Here is a 22,634-nt window from a genome sequence, read left to right on the forward strand (position 1 = left end):
CAACGTGCACCCATTTTTCTCGCTGGCCCGCACGATCACACCACTCGAAAAAACTACTCCTTTCGGGAGCGTCTTCCAGCCCATACGTGTTTCCCATGTGCGGCACTTTGTACGTGTGCTGAGGACTTCGTCATCTTGTAGTGCATTAGCATCGATGGCATAGAAGGGCCGACTCCAAAAACTCTAGTGCACTACGATGCCGCTTTTAAAACAAAAGTCATTGCGTGTGCAGAAACGAATGGAAATCGGGTCGCATCGCGCTCGTTCGGAGTTGGCTGAAACAAAAGCAGAAGATTGTCGACAGCAAAGCTTCACGCAAAGGCTTCAGTGGACCACTGCAGGGTCGGTTTCCGCAAATTAAAGAGCTGCTCGGCGAGTATGCGCTTGAGCAGCGAGCGGCACAGCGGCCCGTGACGACAGAACTTCTCCAAGGGCAGGTTATGCAGTTAGCCTTGTGGTGTACACGTATCCCGAAGGAGTACGGCCACCAGCGTGGGTCCGGTCTTAGCGAGCCGCAGGGCACGCGTCAACCGTCGCCGTGGCGGGAAACACGATACTGCTCAAGTCGCAACACTTTATTGTGGCAACACCAACGCAGTACAGCCCGTTGCAAAAGGGCGCGGCGGGAAAGCAAGTAGGCTTATCCACGCCACGGGCACAAAGTACTACACAGGGGTGCCACGAGCACGTCTCCGCGGTAAAGGTAATCCACGGAGACACCGGGACAAAGAGGCCCGGTTGCTCGAGCGAGGGCAAAGGCGCTCGCGTTGGCTTCGAAGGGAGACGGGTCGGCGTAGCTAGGCCACGCACTAGGACACCGTACTGCCCTTCGGCCGTGAGTACGCAGCGGGGCAACAAAAGGTGAGCGTTCGCATCGGGCGCGAGGCGCCGTCAGCGAAGTCCGACGAGCCCCGAGCGGCGGGACTAGACGGACGGAAAAGAATGCGTGGCTCACCGTTTGAAGTCCCGGACTGTACTCACTGCTCCCGACGCAGCGCGCGAAAACCTCTCGGGAGGCTCCCCGCGCGGCGCCACAGTCAACATCCGCTACCGGGTGAGGGAGTTAAACGTCACTCCGCCCTTCCCAGCGCGGCAGACAGCAAAGGAGGGTAGGCATGTCGGGACATGAGAAAAGAGGCGGCAAAGCCCGCGCAAAGGCAGCGGGCCAGCCTCAATTCCCACATCCCCCTCTCCTAAATTTGCCCTTTACCGGTCTGCAAAAGGCAGCCGGACGTCACCCATGCAGTTAAAATGACACTGCTATGAGCGACAGCTAACCTCAGTCCAGCCCTGCTACTGCTGCTAAAAAAATGATTACAAGGAGAAACAAAACATAAATAACAAAATAAACACATGACACTATACAAATAACTGCGGAAGGGAGCACAGCAACGTGGCACTAGTGTTCGTGGTGCTGAAGGGGGATAGCGTCCAGTGCGCGGAGGTGCGGTAAAGGCGTGACAGTGTCCGCTGGGTGCGATGCCCGAGTGCGAGGTCAGAGGTACCGGAAGGGGGCTGACTGATGGCTTGTTCCTGCTCTCGATAAGCCGCGAGTCCGACGAAAGCCGCTTCGGTTGTTCGGGGCCGCCCCGCATTTCTGGCTCGATGACGGAGCTGGGCGTTGCGGGTAGCCGGGCCTCTCCAGTGGTCAGGGAGGCCGAACCGGAATTGGCTGCGAGGCGCCCTGGCGTTGGCCGGCAGCATATAGCTGCTTTCAGCTGGCCTCGCGCAGGAGCCATGGCGGGAACGGCAGCAGGGCTTCTTCGACGGCGGCCGAGAGCAGAGCGCAGCCAGACGGTCTGATGTCAATGGGTCAATGCCCCCCCAGCACCTCCAGCGTCCGCATCGATGGGGGGAAGCCATGACGCACTCTTCGGGCTCGCACTGAAGCGTCACGCACGCACACACACACACCGCCGACGGCTGCGCGAGCGTAGGCGCAAAGCGTCCTTCGTCTCTCTCTCTCCCGGCAAGCACCGACACTCAAGGTCGCACACAGCTCCCTCGCGGTAGACGAAACGAACACGAAAAAAAGTAAAAACAGAGCAAAACGACACTCAACATCCGGCAAAAACATAAAACACAAATAACACTTAATATTAGACAAAAAAAACATAAAATACACATGAACACTTCAAAAAAAAAAAAGAAACACTGGCAGCAGACACGGCGGGGTCAACTTCTTTACGAGAAAAGGCCGTAAAGAAGCTAACGTATACTGAGGCTAGACAGTAAACTGAGGGCCTTCGGTTGCGGAGAAGTCCGCCGTCCGGCGCGAAATCACAAAGGTGACCGCTTCCTCAGATTATACCGGCGCGGGGTCCGAATGCGGTCCGTCGCTCCGGGTGTGCCCATTGCTTGCGCGAAGTGCCGCAGGCCACTGGCGCGAGCTCGTCAGACCGTGACAAAGGGCTTCAGGTCTGCGATGTGGGCACGGCTGAGTTTTCCCAAAGGGGATCTTTCAGCTAGTACGCGCCACGGACGCTCACTGACAATCGGTTCATAAGACCGGGCGGCTTTCCAACCCTTGGCTCAACCGTTTGTCAGACGTGGCAGGCACGGAATAGCGATAAAAGCCACGCTTCGTGCCGGGCCAGGTCACAACATTGCTCAGTTTGCAAAAACTTTCGAGCCACTCAGGTGACCGGCCATGGGTTCGTCGTGAGAGGATCGCAACAGTGCGGCTCTCAGACTTTTGGGCATAACCACCTTAAACGGGTCTATGGACTCGTCGTCAGTGGCTATATATTTCAGCAGGAGCCCGTCATGGTCCAGCAAAATGAATCCGCCGGGGACTCAGCGACACACGCTGTTTCAGCCCCCTAATCGCGCCCGCCGCAGAACAAGCAGCGTAACGGCGCTCCGCGCCTCGTCAAGACGGTTTAACGGCGCCCGCCGCAAAGCAAGCAGCGTATACGGCGCTCCGTCCCTCCGAGACTCGAAACGGATCCCTCTGCTGAGCCTTCAGTAGCTCTTCGCTGCCGAAAGCAATTCCCATTCTCCCAAATGGGGGAGTCTGGTATCGCGCCCACTCAGGACCGCAGCAACCGCCGCGTGAGTCGGCGTTACGGGTTCACTCTCGGCCTCGTGGCCTTCGGAAAGCTCCCCCGCTCGGCCGCTTCGCGGTGCGCCGCTTACCTGGTTAGCAGCCAAGGTTTGTCCGCATGGGGACTCACCCTTCTCGCCGAATGGCGGCGAAGCTGCTGTTTCGCCCCCGACGCTTGCATGTGCTAAGGCACCGCAAGCGGCCGTCGCACCGAAATCCAGGTTCTCGGCAGACAACAAGGGGCACGAGATAGCGCGTCAGCTACCACGTAGGAGTGTATTCACCACAAAAAGGGGTGACGACACAGGCGAGCGCCGAAGGGCGCCCGTCGATAGAGGCGGTGGCCTCTTGGTGCAACGCGGCATGCCACGAAGCAGACAACGTTCGGGTAGGGCAAGAGGCCCATTCCGAAGCGACGCGCCATCTCCAAAGGGAGCGGCTAGGCGCCTCGTGTCGTCACCGCAATAGGGGGTGCCGACACGGACGGGCGTCGGAGGCGCTTGTGCGTAACGTTCGGGTAGGGCAAGAGGCCCATTCCGAAGCGACGCGCCATCTCCAAAGGGAGCGGCTAGGCGCCTCGTGTCGTCACCGCAATAGGGGGTGCCGACACGGACGGGCGTCGGAGGCGCTTGTGCGTAACGTTCGGGTAGGGCAAGAGGCCCATTCCGAAGCGACGCGCCATCTCCAAAGGGAGCGGCTAGGCGCCTCGTGTCGTCACCGCAATAGGGGGTGCCGACACGGACGGGCGTCGGAGGCGCTTGTGCGTAACGTTCGGGTAGGGCAAGAGGCCCATTCCGAAGCGACGCGCCATCTCCAAAGGGAGCGGCTAGGCGCCTCGTGTCGTCACCGCAATAGGGGGTGTCGACACGGACGGGCGTCGGAGGCGCTTGTGCGTAACGTTCGGGTAGGGCAAGAGGCCCATTCCGAAGCGACGCGCCATCTCCAAAGGGAGCGGCTAGGCGCCTCGTGTCGTCACCGCAATAGGGGGTGCCGACACGGACGGGCGTCGGAGGCGCTTGTGCGTAACGTTCGGGTAGGGCAAGAGGCCCATTCCGAAGCGACGCGCCATCTCCAAAGGGAGCGGCTAGGCGCCTCGTGTCGTCACCGCAATAGGGGGTGTCGACACGGACGGGCGTCGGAGGCGCTTGTGCGTAACGTTCGGGTAGGGCAAGAGGCCCATTCCGAAGCGACGCGCCATCTCCAAAGGGAGCGGCTAGGCGCCTCGTGTCGTCACCGCAATAGGGGGTGTCGACACGGACGGGCGTCGGAGGCGCTTGTGCGTAACGTTCGGGTAGGGCAAGAGGCCCATTCCGAAGCGACGCGCCATCTCCAAAGGGAGCGGCTAGGCGCCTCGTGTCGTCACCGCAATAGGGGGTGTCGACACGGACGGGCGTCGGAGGCGCTTGTGCGTAACGTTCGGGTAGGGCAAGAGGCCCATTCCGAAGCGACGCGCCATCTCCAAAGGGAGCGGCTAGGCGCCTCGTGTCGTCACCGCAATAGGGGGTGTCGACACGGACGGGCGTCGGAGGCGCTTGTGCGTAACGTTCGGGTAGGGCAAGAGGCCCATTCCGAAGCGACGCGCCATCTCCAAAGGGAGCGGCTAGGCGCCTCGTGTCGTCACCGCAATAGGGGGTGCCGACACAGACGGGTGCAGAAGGGTTCCCGTCAATAGAGGCAATGGCCTCCGTGTGCAACGCGGCATCCGCTAAAAGGGACAGCGGACAAAATTCCCGCGAAGCAGCCATGTTGCGACGAGCCCGAATCGCGCAGGCGAACTGACTCGCTAAGAGCAGACAAAAGCTAGAGCTTTTGATACCGCGTTGGGCGCCAGTGTGGTGTACACGTATCCCGAAGGAGTACGGCCACCAGCGTGGGTCCGGTCTTAGCGAGCCGCAGGGCACGCGTCAACCGTCGCCGTGGCGGGAAACACGATACTGCTCAAGTCGCAACACTTTATTGTGGCAACACCAACGCAGTACAGCCCGTTGCAAAAGGGCGCGGCGGGAAAGCAAGTAGGCTTATCCACGCCACGGGCACAAAGTACTACACAGGGGTGCCACGAGCACGTCTCCGCGGTAAAGGTAATCCACGGAGACACCGGGACAAAGAGGCCCGGTTGCTCGAGCGAGGGCAAAGGCGCTCGCGTTGGCTTCGAAGGGAGACGGGTCGGCGTAGCTAGGCCACGCACTAGGACACCGTACTGCCCTTCGGCCGTGAGTACGCAGCGGGGCAACAAAAGGTGAGCGTTCGCATCGGGCGCGAGGCGCCGTCAGCGAAGTCCGACGAGCCCCGAGCGGCGGGACTAGACGGACGGAAAAGAATGCGTGGCTCACCGTTTGAAGTCCCGGACTGTACTCACTGCTCCCGACGCAGCGCGCGAAAACCTCTCGGGAGGCTCCCCGCGCGGCGCCACAGTCAACATCCGCTACCGGGTGAGGGAGTTAAACGTCACTCCGCCCTTCCCAGCGCGGCAGACAGCAAAGGAGGGTAGGCATGTCGGGACATGAGAAAAGAGGCGGCAAAGCCCGCGCAAAGGCAGCGGGCCAGCCTCAATTCCCACAGCCTTAGAAAAAAGGCTAATGCAGAGCCAGTTTAAAGCGAGCAGGTGCTGGCTAACTAACTTTATGAAGAGGAAAGGCTTTTCCCTCCGAATGCGAATGGGCATATGCGAAAAGTTTCCGGAGGACTACGATGAAAAGTTGTCAGAGGTTCGTCCTAAACTTGCGGCACAACAACGACTACCTGCTAGGGCAAATCGGGAATGCCTATCAGACGCCTCTTCAACATGCCTGGCACCACAACCATCGAGAAGAAGAGGGTGAAGCAAGTTCCCGTGCCGACATCGGTCCACGGTAAAACTACAGTGACGGCAATGCTCTGTTACACGTCAGATGGGCACAAGCTTCCCCCGTACCTCATATTTAAATGGAAGACGCTCCCGAAAGGAGTCGTTTTTTCGAGTGGTGTGATTGTGTGAGCGAACGAGAAAAGTAGGTGTGCGTCGCAATCGATGTCTTACTTTTTTTTTCGTCGTGGAAACCGGGTGCACGTTACAATGGAGGGCGCGGTAGAATCGAGTAAATACGGTATCCTGATGCAGTGATGTATGCTAATGCAAAGTTACCTGCTGACTTCGAAGTCTGGTTCACCTTTGTGATCTAGTTTGAAATTTGTGCAGCTTGCATTGCACAAGGCCCTGCTGTAAAAGCTTAGTGGAGTTTTCATGATGATGTAAGCCAAAAGCATTTTTTTGTTGTTTCATTAGCATGATTGTACGAGCCCTAGTGGGGACGAAAAATTGAGGACCCTTAAGCTATGCCTTTGAAGAGTTGAACACGATAGCGATATCCTGTCCCTAGTGTGTACTTCAATCTTTTCGAGCTTGCTATGCATTCACTACCTGGCCTTAATGTTAAGGGCACAGTAATGTGTGTGCATTGTGTATTGGGTGACTGGCTTTAAACCATGAAGCTATAGTGATAATCACGTGTTCCGATGCCCTATGGCAGTGGTTCTCAAATGAGGTTTCTAGGGTCCTCAAATGAGGACCCTAGGGGGTCCGCGAAGCCATTTCTATGATCTGTGAAACCCTTGCCCGCTTTTTTTTTTGCATTTTTTGGAGTTAAGTCCGGCCATGACTCATTTAGAGTTCCGCGACCTGCTCCCGCAACTGCCGCAGTGATCCGCAATCCGCACAAGGTCGTCTCAATCACTTCCCTTCCATCTTCCCCACACCTTCTTGAATCACGTTACGGTCCCCTATGCCGACTGTGCTCTCCCCCGCGGCCGCTCAGTGATGCACACAAGTGTTCTGTGTGCATACTCTGCGGTCACGCCGCTCTGATGGATCGCGGCCCCCCTGGCCCCCAGCTCATGAACCAGCGGCACGGACACGACCTTGCCGTACCCGCTGGTTCATGCGCTGGGTGCCTGGGGGTGCCGAGATCCATAGGAGCGCCGTGACTGCGAGCATGTATCATCGGTGCGCACATGGCCTTCCATGGGAACGGTGCGGAGACGGCAGACAGCCACGTGTCTCGGTGCTCCGCTGTTGTATTATCATATCGCCATTTTCGCCTGGCATCAGTGGCTGTGCCGTGCAGTCTCACCCTGTTAGCCCAGGTCGCGAAGCGACGTGTTCGTCTCAGTCGCGTAGCCATGCCCAAGTTACGTGGCTACAAAGAAGGTTACGTGAAGTTTGGCTTTGCCAATATCGGCGGCAAACTGCAGTGCGTTTTGTGCGGTGAAGTACTCGCTGTAAGCTTCATGGTGCCGGCGAAGTTGACATGCCATCTCCGGACAAAGCATCTAAGCTACAAAGACAAGGACATAGAGTTCTTCGAAACCAAGAAACGACAGTGGAATCCCAAAAGCTGGATAATCCTTACCAGGTAAGGTCAAAATTGTCATAACACAGTTTTACATTAATTGCGCATACGACGTTCGCTCCGGCAGTGAACCTTGATCAATCGCCGAATGCATGTTCGACGTGCTTTACGTTAGTTACACAAACGAGGTTTGCGGCAGCCGCGATCCTCGATATGCGTTACGTTCGCTCTGCGTATGCTGATCCGTGAGGCTCTGGCCTCACTGTTAGCTGGCAGATTTTGTTGTTTCGCTTTAGTGCATGCGCCATATTGACTTTCAACATGTATACAACGCGTCGTGGGATGGGGAAGGCGACTGGTTTAAGCACCAGTTTTAGAGTGTCGATGCAGTGTTTGTAAGTTTGGTTCAGCGTACAAATTTAGACTTTCATTTCTTCAGCTGGCAAGCTCTGCACATGCTATCAAGGCAAGCTACATGCTCAGCTACGACGCGGCCAAAGAGATGAAGCCTCATACCATCTGCGAGACTCTGCTTATGCCCTGCATGAAGGACGTCTTCGGTGCTGTTATAGGGAAAGCGCATGTGAAAAAACTGGACAATATATCGTGCTTAAACGATGCCGTGGCATCGTTTAATGCAGAATCAGAGAAATGCAGAATCATGCAGAATCAGAGAAATGGCGTCTGATGGGCAGGACCAAGTAATTGATAAATTGATATCCACTGGGAAGTTTTCTCTTGCCGTCTATGAAAGCTGCGACGTATCCGGGAACCCACAGCTTATAGTGTTTGTGCGCTTTGTGAATAACTCTGTCATTACCGAAGAACTTCTTTGCTGTCTGGAACTCAAGAGGACAAAGAGGGTTCAAGATATTTTCGATGCCATTAACAATTTTTTTTTTGCACGTTTTCATTGGGACATGTGTGTAGCTGTGTGCATCGACGGCACTCGGGCTGTCAGTAGGTTTTTAGGACTCGTAGGTTTTTTAGGACTCGTTAAGAAAGTGAACAGTGCAGTAGTGTTCACACACTGTATACTTCACAGGGAAGCTTTGGCATCAAAAGTGTTGAGTCCAGAGCTTGCGAGTGTTATGCAACATGTTGTCAAAGCCATGAACAGTGTAAAGGCAAGGCCTAAAGCCAGTCGCCTCTTCAAGGTACTGTGCAAGGAGATGGGTGCCGAGCACCAACACTTGCTCCTGCACACCGAGGTGCGTTGGTTGTCACGCGGAAAAGTGCCTGCAAGAGTGGTCAAGCTTGGAGGGAAGCTGAGTCTTCTTTTTTGGCAAAAGATAGGGCACTCGGAGATCCTTGTCAAGACTCTTCTTTTGTGGCAAAGCTTGCTTATCTGTGGGACCTGTTTGAGCCCCTGAACCATCTTAACAGCAGCCTGCAGGGGATGGGCACTAATGTTGTCTCTTTTGGGGACAAGGTGAGAGGCTTTTGTAAAAAGTTTCTAAGTTGGTTGAGCCAGGTTAACAGAGGTGACTACTCTTCTTTTAAGCTGCTTGGTGGTCTTGCAGGTGCTGGGGTAGTAACTGCAAGTGACAGAGCCACAATCACAGCCTATCTGAGCACATTAAGGTGCCACAGGAAGGACTACTTCCCAGAATCTGCCCCAGACACATTGCTTGTGGCCCCTTTTGAGGCTGATGTAGCTTGCTTTACATATAAATGTGTCGAAGCTGAAAATGAGCTGATAGAGCTCCAAGAAAACACAGTGATGAAGGCAAAGTTTGCCATTGTGAGCATTGAGGCATTTTGGTTGGGGACTGCAGAAATGCTCCCCTTCCTCCATGAGATGGCTGTAAAGCTTCTGTTACAGTTTTCTACAACGTATGCACGCAAGCATGCTTTTTCCAGACTTGCATACTTGAAAAGTAAATGCCAAAACAGGTTGAATGTGGCTGCAGATATGCAACTCTGTTTAAGTGCGACTGTGCCACGTATTGATGAACTGTGTAAAATGAAGTGATGTGGCACGTTTGTTTGATGTTTTTGGTAGAAATAAAAGGCACCTGTTTCACGTTTCAGTTGTGCTAATTTACTTAGAATCCTTCCTCCCCTCCGCTGCAAGGGGTCCACCATTACTTTCCCCAGTGCACAAGAGTTCCCCGACACATCCATGGCTGAGAACTACTGCCCTATGGCAATGTACAGTCAACCACAAAAGCTTGGGGGTTATGCCAAACGTAACTGTCTGTGCCACCTAATGGTGTGCCATCTACCGTCAACCTCAGTGCTAGGCTGGGCACAAGCAATTTTTTTTACTGCCGTGATGCGCAAAGTTAGATTGTCACTAAGCACTAATTTACAGTATGACTGTCACATTTATATTTTCATAGCAGGATCAAGGCTATCACAGTGTTAGCTAGGCATCACTTAGTGATGAAGATTGCAACTTGCAAAAGTTATCTGTGATAAGATTGGTCTGCCCTTTCGGCGCCCGGGTGCATTGATGTTTGCAATGAAATAAATACGGTGCACATGAGCAGTCGGTCAGTGTGGAATTCGCCAACGTTTGTGCGTCATTTCGTCAGGCGACCAACGTGGCCCAGGACTACCCAGTTATCACAAGTGGCGACGAGGTTAACTGACGAACTGGACGGGCACAGCACAGTCACATGTCCTTATGCTTGTCATCAGGAAGCTGGATTTGTTCGACCCGAGTAAATCGGAGGGGCTGAATACCGTGAGCGTACTCATTGCAAACAACACCGCAAGCCACAAGCAGACAGCTGTATTTTTGACATGCAGCGGTCTAGAGACCTATTCTCTGCTACAAGGCCTCCTAGCACCAAGCAGGACTGACCGAAATGTTTACTACACTTGGTAAGCATTAAGCCCCTCGCGTATCAGAAGTAGTGACATGTTTCAAGTTTTTCTCAAGGCATCGAATAAAGGTACACTGTAAGGGACTACATTGCCTCGTTGAAGAAATTAGTGGGAGACTGCAATTTCGCAACATTTCGAGAGCGCATGTTGCGCGACCAGATAGTCAGCAGAATCAATGAGGTAACCTTGCAAACACGGCTGCTGGAAACGTGTTTAACCTTCGAAACTGAGAAGGACACCGTCGTAGCTATGGAGGCTGCACATAAAAAATTACGTGCATTGGGCTGTCAGCAAGCACAGCTACTATCTGATGAAGCTTCAGAGCAAGCGATCGTTGTCAACACAAAGAAAAATAATAGCTGTAGCTTTCGTTGCGGAGGAGGTCATTCTACACTTTGGTGTAGGCACGGCACCACGATCTGTCGCTATTGCCGCCACAAAGGGCACCTTGCAAGAGTTTGCAGAGTTCAACCGGGGAGTAGAAATTTCCAGCAGAGCCAGTTTAGTCACAGCCGGTCTAGTCGCTTAAACAAACTGGGTGACGTGCCTGCTTCTGCTGAAGAGCCCGACGTTTTCGACTTGCGAATGCTTCACACAGCCATTTCGGAGCGAATGTGCATAACGGTTGAAGTAAACAACGTAACACACAACATGGAGCACTCCGGCCCTAGTGTGTTGACCATTGATGATGACAAGTTTGCCGAGCTTTTTTCCGTCGGTGCCGTTAGAGCCACCGAGTGTGCAGCTGAGAATTTTTCTTTCGGTGACATGGAACTCGTCTAGGGAAAGCTTGAAGAAATGGTCAAACTTGATGACAAAAAGCGCCAGCTACCACAATTTGTCATGAAAGAGGCGTGTACGCTGTTTGGACGAAGCTGGATGAAAGCCTTCAAGCTAGCCATAGCTCAGGCGGAGGGAGTCAGCATTGTGAAGTCTACGAAAGACCTGGTAAGCCAATATCACGAATTTTTTTCGGAGCAGCTTGGCACATTTGATGGTGTTGCAGCTTCTATATTCGCACAAAAGGACGCAAATGCACGTTTTGTCAAGGCATGTCTGATACCATTTGCTTTGCGTGATTGGGTTTTGAAGAACCACGGAGGATGGAATGGCAAACCATTATCAAATTTGTGAGAACGGCTGCGCGGATCATTCCTGTATTGAAGCACGAAGACTAGGTTTGGGTCTGCGGCGATTTTAACACTACCATAAACCTGGTGAAAGTTGTCTAGCATTGAGGAACTTTTTGCGCGGCTTACAAGGGGCAAGAAGTTCATAAAGCTTGACTTGCAAGACGCATACAGCAGGTCTCACTCGTTGAGGAATGTAAAGAGCTAGTCACCATTAACACTCTGAAGCAGTTATACTGATTAACAAAACTGACGTTTGCGTTTTCATCAGCTCCAGCTATAGTTCAGTAAGAGATGGAAAATATTTTGCACGAGCTTGACCATGTCATATTGTACTTTAAAAATATTCCGGTCACAGGAACCAGTGATAAAAAGCATTGGGAAAATTTGGGCCGAGTGTTGGATCGCCTGAAAATAGCGAGACTGAAGTTATCCAAATGCGAATTTATGAAACCAGAACTTGGCCATATCATTAGTGCGGCTGGGCTGCGTCCAAACTCGGCTAAGAATGAAGCAGTGCTGGAAGCCCTCGCACCTCAGCAGTCAAGGAACTTGATAGTTAATTCGGGTTGATTAACAGAAGCTTTTTGCCAAACCTTTCTGCTGTGTTACAGCTGCTCAATAGTTTGTTGGCGTTGGGAACACCACGACGCTGTGATGAAGAGCAGGCGGAGAAGCAAGGAGCTATTGGCCTCTGCTGCTATATGGCACACTTTGACCCAGAAAAGCCAGCTGTGCTTGTCACTGATGCATCTCCCTTCAGTATTGGAGCAGTACTGGAGCAACGAGACTCATCTGGAGAAGAGCGCATTGTTGGTTTTGCCTCCTGCAGCTGCGGATAAAAAACAACAGCCAATGAGATAAAGAGGCATTGAGCCTTGTATTTGGGGTTATAAAGTTCAGGCAGTACTTATGGTGCCGGCATTTCGTGGCAGCCACAGATCACAAACTGCTGTTCAGCCTGCTCGCAGCAGATAAATCAGTTCCCGAATCGTGTTCTTGGAGAGTGCTAAGGTGGGCCTGGCTGTTGTCGGGGTGCAGTTACGACCCGATGTATAGGCCGGATTCACAAATTGCACATGTTATTGACTGCCCTACCAAAGTGTTAATGCTGGATGGAGTATACCCCGAGGTGCTGTCGTTAAATGCTGTTGCGGCAGCCATCTCCGCAGACCCGTTGTGTCGCAAGAGCAGCGTTGTGGTCAGGCTGCCAGGTAAACTTAGAGTCAGAGGGAAGACCCTACGAGACGCGCTTTCATGAGATGAGTGAGCAAGGGAACTGTTTATTAGGGGCCAACAGAGTCATTGTTCCGAAATCCTTACAAAGGGAAAAGTCCTTCAGTTGCTGCATGAGTCATCCAGGACTGTCCAAAATGAAGGCAGTCGTGTGTAACCAGGTGTGGTGGCCCAGCTTGGATGACAATATAGCGCTAATCATACAACAGTGCTGCATTTGTCTGAAGCATCAAAGAGTGTCACGACCAGTGCCTGTCTTGCACTGGCCGTTCGAGGGAAACCGTGCTCACGGCTGCATGTAGGCTCTGCCGGTCCTTATAGGAACACCAACAGTAAAAGCTGGTCTATCTGGGTTTCCTTAACTCGGAATTTCTCGAACATGTGGCGGTCCCGGCAAAACTGTGTATATTTCAATGGTGTCAAATGCTTGTTAATTTGGAGGGATTTAGACACGCACCAATTAACTCAGACGATTCCAGAGGGGGCTATCGGGGCTTCATGCTTTCAGTAACCGATTCGGGTTGCTGAAAGCATGGAGTCCTGGCTCTGCCGCTGTAGCCGATGGCGGAACCGATGTTTTGGAGAAACCAAACTAACAGCAGCAAAATATGATCATGATAATAGTGAATGAGGGGAGAAGTAGCCAGGTGGCACTAGTCACCAGCCGGCGGAAGCACTTGAGCCGCCAGTGCATCCAGTGTCTGCAAAATGCGCCACACATGGCGCCAAATGCGCGGGCGACAAGACAGTTTGCGCAGCCGCCACTACTCCAGTTGCCCGCGACGCCTACACTGCTGGTTTCTTTGCGTTGTGACTTCGCGCATAGCGTGTTCAGCTCGGGTACATCAAAAGAGTTGACTGATATGCGAGTTGGTGCTTTGACATAGAAACTGTTCTTACGTTCTCGGGCTGTGTTTGTGCGCGTTGATGATGGTGTGGCCGTCGTTGGTTTGCTGACTGATGAATAGTGCACCACGAGCCCTGGTGTTGCGGTCGCTGCCACTGCGCATGCGTTGCAACGCGAGCCGCCGTTCCCACCCACAGAAAATTTGAAATAGTGTGTAGCGATAGCGGCCCGCGAGGTGCTGTGTGGCTTTTGTGCATTTGGGTTTGCGGTCAGGGCGAAAGTCCCTTCGGCTTTTCCCTAGGGGGAGCAAATGCTATTCTAAATCTCATATGGCGCCCGCAACTAAAGCAACGCCCGCAACACCTGCGAATGTTATTCTAAACCTCTCTCAGAAGTGCTTGAAGAGAATCAGAATCACTGATCCGATGATGACATTCAAGATGAGCCGACGCGACATTGCACCGTGTAGGAGGACACCGAAGACCTGGCTGTCGTCGCGGAGTTCTTCATTAGTTCTCGCGACAGCGAGCGTACTCACCACCACCACACGGGGTTGAAGAAGATCGTTCTAGCACTGATTCCGATGACGAGGCAGACTATGTTGATGCAGTTTTTGTGAAATAAAGGTTTGTCTGTACCGAGTATATTTTTCTTTTGTTTTGATGGTTCATTTGATAATCCGAAATTCGGTTAACTTGAAAATTTTCACCGGTTTCTTGAGATCAGGGTTAATGAGCTTTTACTGTATCTATTTATCTCAGTCGATGCGTACTCAAAGTGAATCCAAGTGTTCCCTGTTTCCACACCCTCGGCTGAAGCTACTATTTTTTGCATGCGAATTATGTTTGCAAACCAAGTCCTTCCAGATGTCATGTCGAATAATGGGCCAGTGAGCTCTACTCCACATTCTTCAAGAAAAACGAGTTGAGGCGAATGCTGGTGCCGTTGCATCACCCAGCGTCAAACGGTGCTGCAGAGTGGGCAGTGCAGACTGTCAAAAGTAGGTTGCAGAAGGCTGGCCCTGAAGATATTCGCACTCAAATTGCCTGGAAGCTTCTGATTTACAGGCCTAAGCCACACGAGGTCATGGGTTTCTGTCCGCCTGGGCTGTTGTTGGGGGGGTGGGGAAGCTGAGGACTGCGTTGGACCTGCTACACCCAGACCTCAGGACTAAGGAGCTACAGATCTAACTTAAGCAGAAAATCAAATGTGACCAAAGAACAAGACCCAGGGTTCTGGGTCACCCTGGTGACAAGGTCCTGCGTGGCTGCCTGCACTCGTCACCGAACAACGCACTTAGTCCATGGATGTTCAACTGGAGGACGGAAGTCATTTAACTCGACATCTGGATCACATCTGCCTGCCCCGTGAGGAGCTTAGTGCACACAACCAAAAGTTAGGCAGCCCCAAAGTTTGAATGTGGGTCAGAGGCAGCTAACTCCAGATTGCCCTCACGACACAGAGTCTTGGCAAGATCCCAGAGAAGACGAGGCGAGGAAAGCGGAACTAGATGTCACAGCACTCAGTAATCCTGTCCTGCGTGGAGAATTCGTTGACTAGTAATGCACTACTCACCTTGAACAATTGTTTGCATTCGTTAATAAAGGGGGGGGGGGATGTGATCAGATTAGTTTGTAGTTCCTGTGCCCGGGGGCGTCGACGTTTGAAATGAAATGACCTGTCAGTCAGTGTGGGACCCGCCAACGTATGTGTGTGGATTCGGTCCGGCGACCGGCATGGCCCAGCACTACCCTGTTATCACATTATCTTTCTAAACTACTTTTGAGGCAGAAGCACGTAGACACAGATTCCAAAAAGCGCGCCGCGTTAGAAAGTGAAAGGGAGGGATGCGTCTTGGGTGCTGTTGATTGCTGGTGACGTAGCGGAAGTGTGGCGAGGAGGCATTTGGCCACATTCTCGCATGGTTCCTAAACTTTTGTGGTCATCTGTATGCTTGCACCACACATTATTACTGCAATATTTCGTGTTGTACTGTGAAGCATGTATATAGAATGCGTGTGTTTGTAAAGCGTGCAAGCTACTTCCACTGCAATTCCAAGCAGAGGAATTATTTTCACTGTATTTACAAGCAGGCACGTGACTATCTGGCACCTGCCTGCCACGCAAATGACTCGAGTTCAGTCCCCACTCGCACCCAGAATTTTTTCTTAATTTTATTCTGTTTGCATCTTTTTCGATTTTTCAGTCATGCTCAAGATAATGATTTTTCTCTCACAATCAACGATGCTGACATTGGAATTTCTGCGAAATGAGCTTCTTAAAAAATGCTGTTGCATTAATTTCTGACACCTGGGGTTATTTCGCATGCAATAGAGCACAGCACAGTTGAACCCCGTTACAACCAAACTGACGGCGTGCAGAAAAAGTTTCGTTGTGGTGAAATTCAAAAATATAGCTGATCTCAGTGAGCAAAACAAGGGATGTTTATTCGAAAAATTCAAAAAGTGTCCGCTGCTTCCTATTCTTTTACAGCAGTGTCGCGACGTGATTCTTACTCATTCATAGCGAGGCCATGGTGAAAAGCACGCTGAAACAATGCCTACAACTGCTTTCGTGAACGAACCAAACTGTTGCATTAACATAATAACACTGTCTGCGGTCAAAGTGTATCCGGTCAAAGTGTATCCGACAAGGCCGAGACAGGGGCAGGGTATGGTGGAGTCGTGACACTTGCCTTATTCGATGCCATTCTTTTCATACGCCCCTTCCGGATAGCTGATTTTAGAGCTCTAATTAGTTACCACACTGGCCAAGTGCGAACGAAATGATAAGCATTGGCATTTGAAAAGGCATCGTTCCGCGGTTGCTCCCACCAGCTGCGTGAAGAAAACCATGAACTGAGTGACTGATCTTCAGCTTCGAATCGTCTGTGGCTCGAAAGCAAGCCAGTGGTAAAAACAGGACAATCTCATTGTAATCGCTGTCGAGCAATCAGCGCCCACACTTACTGAACAGCGGTGGTTTCTAGTGGTGCCAACGCGTGCTTGAGGCTTCGACGACGTATTTTCAGGTTCTGAAAATGTATCAAAATGTTAAAGATTGTGTTCACTGTATAGCAATAAATAGTATTTGAGCCTGGAATTGCATCGTGAAATTTCGTTGAAGCAAGACGGCAGATGAAAAAGTGTTCGTTGTGGCGACAATATTCGTTGAAGCGGCGTTCGTTGTAGCGGAGTTTGACTGTAGAATGTTTCTGCCTACTGCCACCTTTGGAGGAGTATTCTGCCAGTAGAGGATGTTTGTAAGAAATACTAGTGCACAGAAAAATTCATATAGTGAATACAGTGACAGTTTGAAATCGACTTAACTTTTTAATCAGGGAAGATGAAAGTGTAAGTCACGTACAGTAAAACCTCATCGATTTGTTCGGTCATTTCGAAATCCTGCTTAATTCGAAGTATATCAGTGGTCCTGTATTTTGAAATGCAAGTTTAAGTGTTTTAATTTGAAGCAGCAGCCAGCGCTACTCTGGTTAATTCGAAAACCTTGAATGCAGTGTACCAATCCCGATTTCGCTGCAGAGCTGCGGAAACGACAGCCCTTATGAGCCACTAAGCAATGTACTGTAGCGATACTACTAAATGGCAGTTGAAGTACCCCAGCCTCGACATTTCTAGCACGGTAAATAAAATTGTAGGAAAAAATTGTCTCGGTGATCAGCTGAAATGTGCACCTGCGGAAAACAAGACTTGCTCGAAAAATTGAATTGCTGCATAAACTTGAAGGAAAACAAGCGAGACAGGAAAGAGCGCAGTCTCCCTTGTTTTTCTTCAAGTTTGTGCAGCAATTTATTTTTCAAGTATGAACCAACTAGTCTGCAAAAAAGTATTGCTTTAAGACATGCTCCGCTGCAACACAGCGGTGATGCACGGGCAGCTTGTCGTATGCTTCTCGCAATTACCCATTTTTTCTGGGAATATACAGAAATCGATAAAGGACAGGCTGGCGGAATTCGCGATGCATGCGAACCTTCGAGTGCTGGTTGCTCCAGCTATTTGCACACTTGTACTGCTGGAAGAGTTATTGCCTGCTATTCCTACTTTGGAAGCTAGGTTCTAAAGCTACAATCATTATGTTTTCCAGCAAAAATGCATCGTGAGTTTTGTCACACTGTCTATTATTAAAATTTTTATTGTACTACCAAGAATGGGTGAATGGTTGTATCATGACGTGCTGATGCAGCGAGGAGCAGGTGACACGCTGCTGGCTTGGCACTGCTGTGTTGCAGTGAAGACCTTTTATTTTTCGCAGGTGTATATATTAGCTGATCACTTTTTTTTTCTTGTTTGCTATTGCAGCAACGAGGCTCGGTGTTTCTTGTTGGTGGCAAAACTGTGACCTTGTATTGCTGGAAAACATAACCTTTGGAGCTGCTAACTAGCCAGCACAGCAAACGACGAGCCCTGATTATACTTTGAATAAAAATTTCAAACCCCTTGCATCCCGCTTTTTGTATGTGCTGTTTGTATGTGCCGATTTCTCATGCTCCCAATGACTTCGAATTAACAATGTTTTACTGTGGTAACTTTTTTAATGCTGGCACTATATACTGCGTAGAAAATCACATTTCTTTTTTGCAGTGAAAGCCCTTATGACATCACAACACGGGTGGTATGCACGCTGTAGTTGTCCGTCGCCTGTGCCCATAACCACTATTGCACGGAATAAGAAAAAACAATTACTCAGTAAATGAAATACACCAAGGACGCAATGGGATTCAAAACCGATTCCCCTTTGTGCCAGTCCAGCATTCTACCACTGAGCCACGCCGGTGCTTGGAACTTCTTTGCAAACTGGCCTTAGGCTGGCTTGATATTGGGAAAGGAGTTGCGTTAATATGGGTAATGAAGCATTTTAGAACAGCAAAGGAAGAACCAGGTGTCACATGATGCGAATTGCGCTACGAGTGGACTGTCGAATGCTCCAACTCTTTATAAAAGCATCATCTTGTCCACCTGTTAACTGTGGCGCATACCCACTGTGGGGGATTGTGGGGATTACAAAAGCTTCTGGCATAATTTTTCATCGTCGTCAGCCACAACCCAAAAATATTGCACAAAGTTCTTTGCAAGTGTGCAGCGGGTACCGCACTTAACCTAAGAATGAGGAAGGATGGCATAGTGAATGCCTGCCTACTACACAATGATTTATGCCATAGTGGGCACCCTGTGCCTGTAGCAGCTACCCTAAGAGTGGTAAAAAAAAGGCTTTGAAAGACCATTCTTCCAGCTTTCGCTGTGACAGTGCTGCGCATGCAGCACAGGCTGGGCAGTTTTCTCTTATCGGAAGGGTATTCATACAGTTAAGTTGTTTGACTCTAAAGCTGATTCGCTTTCATTTGCAGAAGGCACAACGAAGCGGAGACGGTGTTATGTGACAAACGAACGGGAAGCCAGAATACCATTGAAACGAGGGTAAGCATTTGGTATTGACCCTGAAATGAGAAGCAGCAGAAATCAGAGTTTGTACGTTCAGCACCCATTCTCAAATTAACTGCTATAACAAATGGCAATTCTGAGCAACCTGTATGGTTTTAATTACAGTAGGAAACATTTGTGTGTACCATGTATAAGCTTCTTGCATTGAATTAGCATCGCTTGTTTTAGGCCCATTCGGTTGGACCTGTTCTTTTGGCCAGCTAGATGTCATTTTTTCATGTTCTGCATCTGTACAGTTGCAATGTGTTCCTGTACATGTTGTGGGGGTGCTAACAGCCTCTTTAAAGTCGTTTGTACCTCGTGGCGCATGCATGTGTCGCCAATAGGCCGCATTTAGGGTTGACAACCACTGAGCGGTAGGTGGCGCAGCACCCACGTGCCACCATCATCATCATCATTATGGTTAGCACGGTAGCACCAGCTATGATGCCTGGTGGCGGGGTTAGGCAACCTGACAGAAAAGATTGGAGAGGCTCTTTGGCGTGTAGCGGTTGGCGCGAACCATACAGTTTCTTAAAATTAACTATAGAGACTCTGGTGCTGCGATAGTCCGGTGACCATGGGAATTATGGGTACGACATGGATTTTCCTAGTCTTCATGTGTGGATGGCAAACGCACTTGTGTCTTCGGTTATTTCTGTGTTTTTGTTTTGTTAAAAAAACGAACAAACCGTTTTTCACTTCCTAACCCGATTTGAAAATGTAAGCCTAAAAAATTAAGGTGGTGAAGCCTAATTGCCCAACATTCACCGATTGTTGTTTCGTGACAAAGCAACTTCAAGCCAGGTGAAGCCAGAGCGAACGTAAAATACGAAGACTAAGCAAATCCATGTCATACCCATAATTCCCATGCTTGCTGAAGCGCTATGTGTTGCAGCTCCCATAGACACTAGTGCCAGAGTTCCCTCTAGTGTATATTTAGGAAATTTTATGGCAGGAATGGTGGTCTCCCGCAGTAGGTCCATAAGTGGACGGCACCGCAGGTCGTTTGCCGTGGGCCCTTGTGGTGAGTCAAGCGTAAGTGGCGCCGGCTTCGTGCTACCATATGTTGTGGCTATGCTTAATTGAGTGTATAGGAATAATGTTTAAGGTTGTTTTAGCGTGTGGAATGGTGTATTTTTATGCGGCCGGCAATATCGTTGATGCAGAAGTACTTAAATACTAAATGTCCTGTTTGGTTTGGGTCCGACTACGTTTACTGTGTCCGTTCGTTCCAAAAGTATGGCGATTCCATTTGAGACCCCACAATGTGAATTGTGCCATTGCGGCTTCAGGTTATATTGGCACTAAATGATTTGTTTGGATATTGATGCTGGCTTAAATTAAGAGAGTGTTTTTTTATTTCTTTCCTCTCCATAGGTGGCAGAGGCAGACTATTATTAATTCTTATGGCAAGTCTGGTGTAAAAGGGGAGGTCATCTACATAGCTCCCTGTGGCAAGAAACTTAGAAGCTACCCCGAAGTGCTCAAGGTAAGCGTACATCAGATCTTTATACATTAGTTTCAAAGTAGCTGTTAGTCAAAATTTACAAGATCACTTGCAAAGGGAGATTTTCTAGAGGTTTCCTGTCCTGAACTAAAGAAATAAAAGTCTCGCCACCGCCCCCCCCCCCCCCTTTTTTTTTATCTAGATATGCTATGCAAGTTTATGTGATATTACTGCCTTCTGACGAATATGGACTTCTTTACCGTGCCCCTAACTCTGGTCTCGATACCGCTTACCAAGTTCACTGTCATGCTGTACATCATGCGATTTAGTCCGATTGAATTTTCAGCAGGTTAGGCATGTCATTTGACTGCATAATCTTGGGGGGAGCTGTTGAAATAAGTTGCTGCATCATTTACGGCAGCTATACTTCATTTCAGAAGTTTCCTTCAGCACTGTGCAGGCTACAGGCCCCTCAGCCAATAGGAAGGGCGCTTAGCTCCTCAACATGTATTCGTTCGCATCGTGTGTCTGCTCACTGTATTCGCGGTGTCTGATGAATGAATTGTGAGTATTATGGCTAGCTTATTAACCTCACAATGTTGTAAAGCTGTTAAACAGGCAACTACTCTGGATACTTGAAAAAACGGGAATTTATTGCTCTGCTGAAGATTGGTAGAATCTTATGCTGGTGAATAACATCACTTTGTGGCTGTTTCTCTTCAACGCTGTTCGTAGCTTTCGTGTGTCTTCTCTGTCGACGCGTCCTTTCGCGTCTCCTGCTGCAACGCTAGTTCTCTCTCTCTCTTTTTTTTTGTTTCCCCAAAGGAGGATGCGATGCGCACAAAGTGCTGCGCGAGGTTGTATGCCTGTTATTTGTAGATGCAGTGTTCTTGGTCTGACAACGCAGTCTGAGTACTGCCTTGGCGCTTTATAGGCTTAGCAGGAGCGACTAAGCAAGCAGCATATCTCACTAATATCAACCACATGTGTCTGTTGCTTTAGTCCCAGAGTGAGATGAAATTAATCGACAGCTGATTTCACCATTTGTTCAGTTCACCATGACACCATGTGCAGTGAGCGTGTAGCAAGAGCAAGTCCAGATTGAAGCGAGTGGTCACTTGAAGCGAGTGGTCACTTCTGCATGGGAGCTGCCATGTTGATTTGTAAACAGAGTTATCAATGGCAACAGTCAGAGATAATTGAGTGTGTAAGAAATAAATGCAAAGAAGAATAAACATATCATGTATCGATGTGGCATAAAACTCACCAAAAAAATGCCAATTCTAGCCAAGCATGTGGCTTTCTTACACTTCGTAGCTTTGGTAGTGCTGAACCGAAGTAATGAAATGGAGTATAGATATTGAGCCGCGGTTCATGCTAAAACATATTTCTGCATGCACTGTTGAAGATTTTTGAAGATCGTTGAAAAACATTGAAAAATGGTGGCTGAAAAAGCTGGTGGCCATGCATTTTTTTTTTGTACCTAAGTGTATGCCTCTAGCATACCCTAATGTCTGGAAACGTTGCTGTCATTATTTGTGCTTTTATAATTAGGACGGGCAACTGATTCAGAGGCATGATTTTTATTTGTTACAGCCACATGAAGCTAAGGAAAGCTCGGGGAGATTTCGGTAGTTTCAATTGCAGTGTAAAAAGTGATGTGAACATACCTGAAAAAAAAAAAAAAAACTTTGCATTGCTGGGAGCCAGACCCAGAATATTTTGATTGTGTGTGTTGTTCTGTCTTAGGCTCCTGTTTCACATTTTGTTTCCTTTTGTGCTAGATGAGTTTTGATATTAGACAAAGTTTGAAGCCAGCTTATTTTGTGTTTCTTTGTGGCGTCTGGCAATATGTGTTCTCTTGCAGTACTTACAACAGAATAACATCACTGACATCGGAAGAGAGAACTTCAGCTTCAGCTCCAGGATGGTTGTTGGAACCTTCATTGAGACCACCAATGGGGGAGAAGACACCGATGTAAGTCAACTGGTTGTCTTGGTGACTTGGGTGCCGCCTTCTGGGGCACATGTATCCCATTGAATCAAAGTTTGGGACATTGTCAGAATAATTGCCAAATGAAGCTTCCAGGTTGTTTTTGCTGTGCGCATTTGTACAAGTATACTCAGTTGGAATGTCTCCTGAAAAATGTATTTAAATCTGTTGTTCAAAACACTGCCCAGCTCTGTGTATACAGTTTTGATTTTGGAGACTGTTGCTTTATCTCGACAGTGCTTGCAAAGGATGGGGATTGAGAGAGACGGGAGACTGTGGGAGCACAGCAACCACTCTTAATAAAAGACATCAACCAACAATCAAAATTCAC

The 22,634-nt window shown here is 49.8% G+C and overlaps 1 protein-coding gene across 13 annotated transcripts in view; it reads left to right on the forward strand.

The window, feature by feature from the left end:
- Positions 1–22,634, forward strand: part of LOC119171617 (bromodomain adjacent to zinc finger domain protein 2B) — a 247,304-nt gene that overhangs the window by 83,447 nt on the left and 141,223 nt on the right. For all 13 annotated transcript variants that reach the window (XM_075892168.1, XM_075892166.1, XM_075892165.1 and 10 more), the window contains 3 exons: positions 18,788–18,857; positions 20,241–20,352; positions 22,178–22,288. In XM_075892168.1, coding sequence (XP_075748283.1) covers positions 18,788–18,857; positions 20,241–20,352; positions 22,178–22,288 — 293 coding nt within the window. The remainder of the gene's footprint in view (positions 1–18,787; positions 18,858–20,240; positions 20,353–22,177; positions 22,289–22,634) is intronic.

The sequence above is a fragment of the Rhipicephalus microplus genome, chromosome 4 (assembly GCF_043290135.1).
Source record: "Rhipicephalus microplus isolate Deutch F79 chromosome 4, USDA_Rmic, whole genome shotgun sequence".
In the NCBI taxonomy this organism is placed as follows: Eukaryota; Metazoa; Arthropoda; class Arachnida; order Ixodida; family Ixodidae; genus Rhipicephalus; species Rhipicephalus microplus.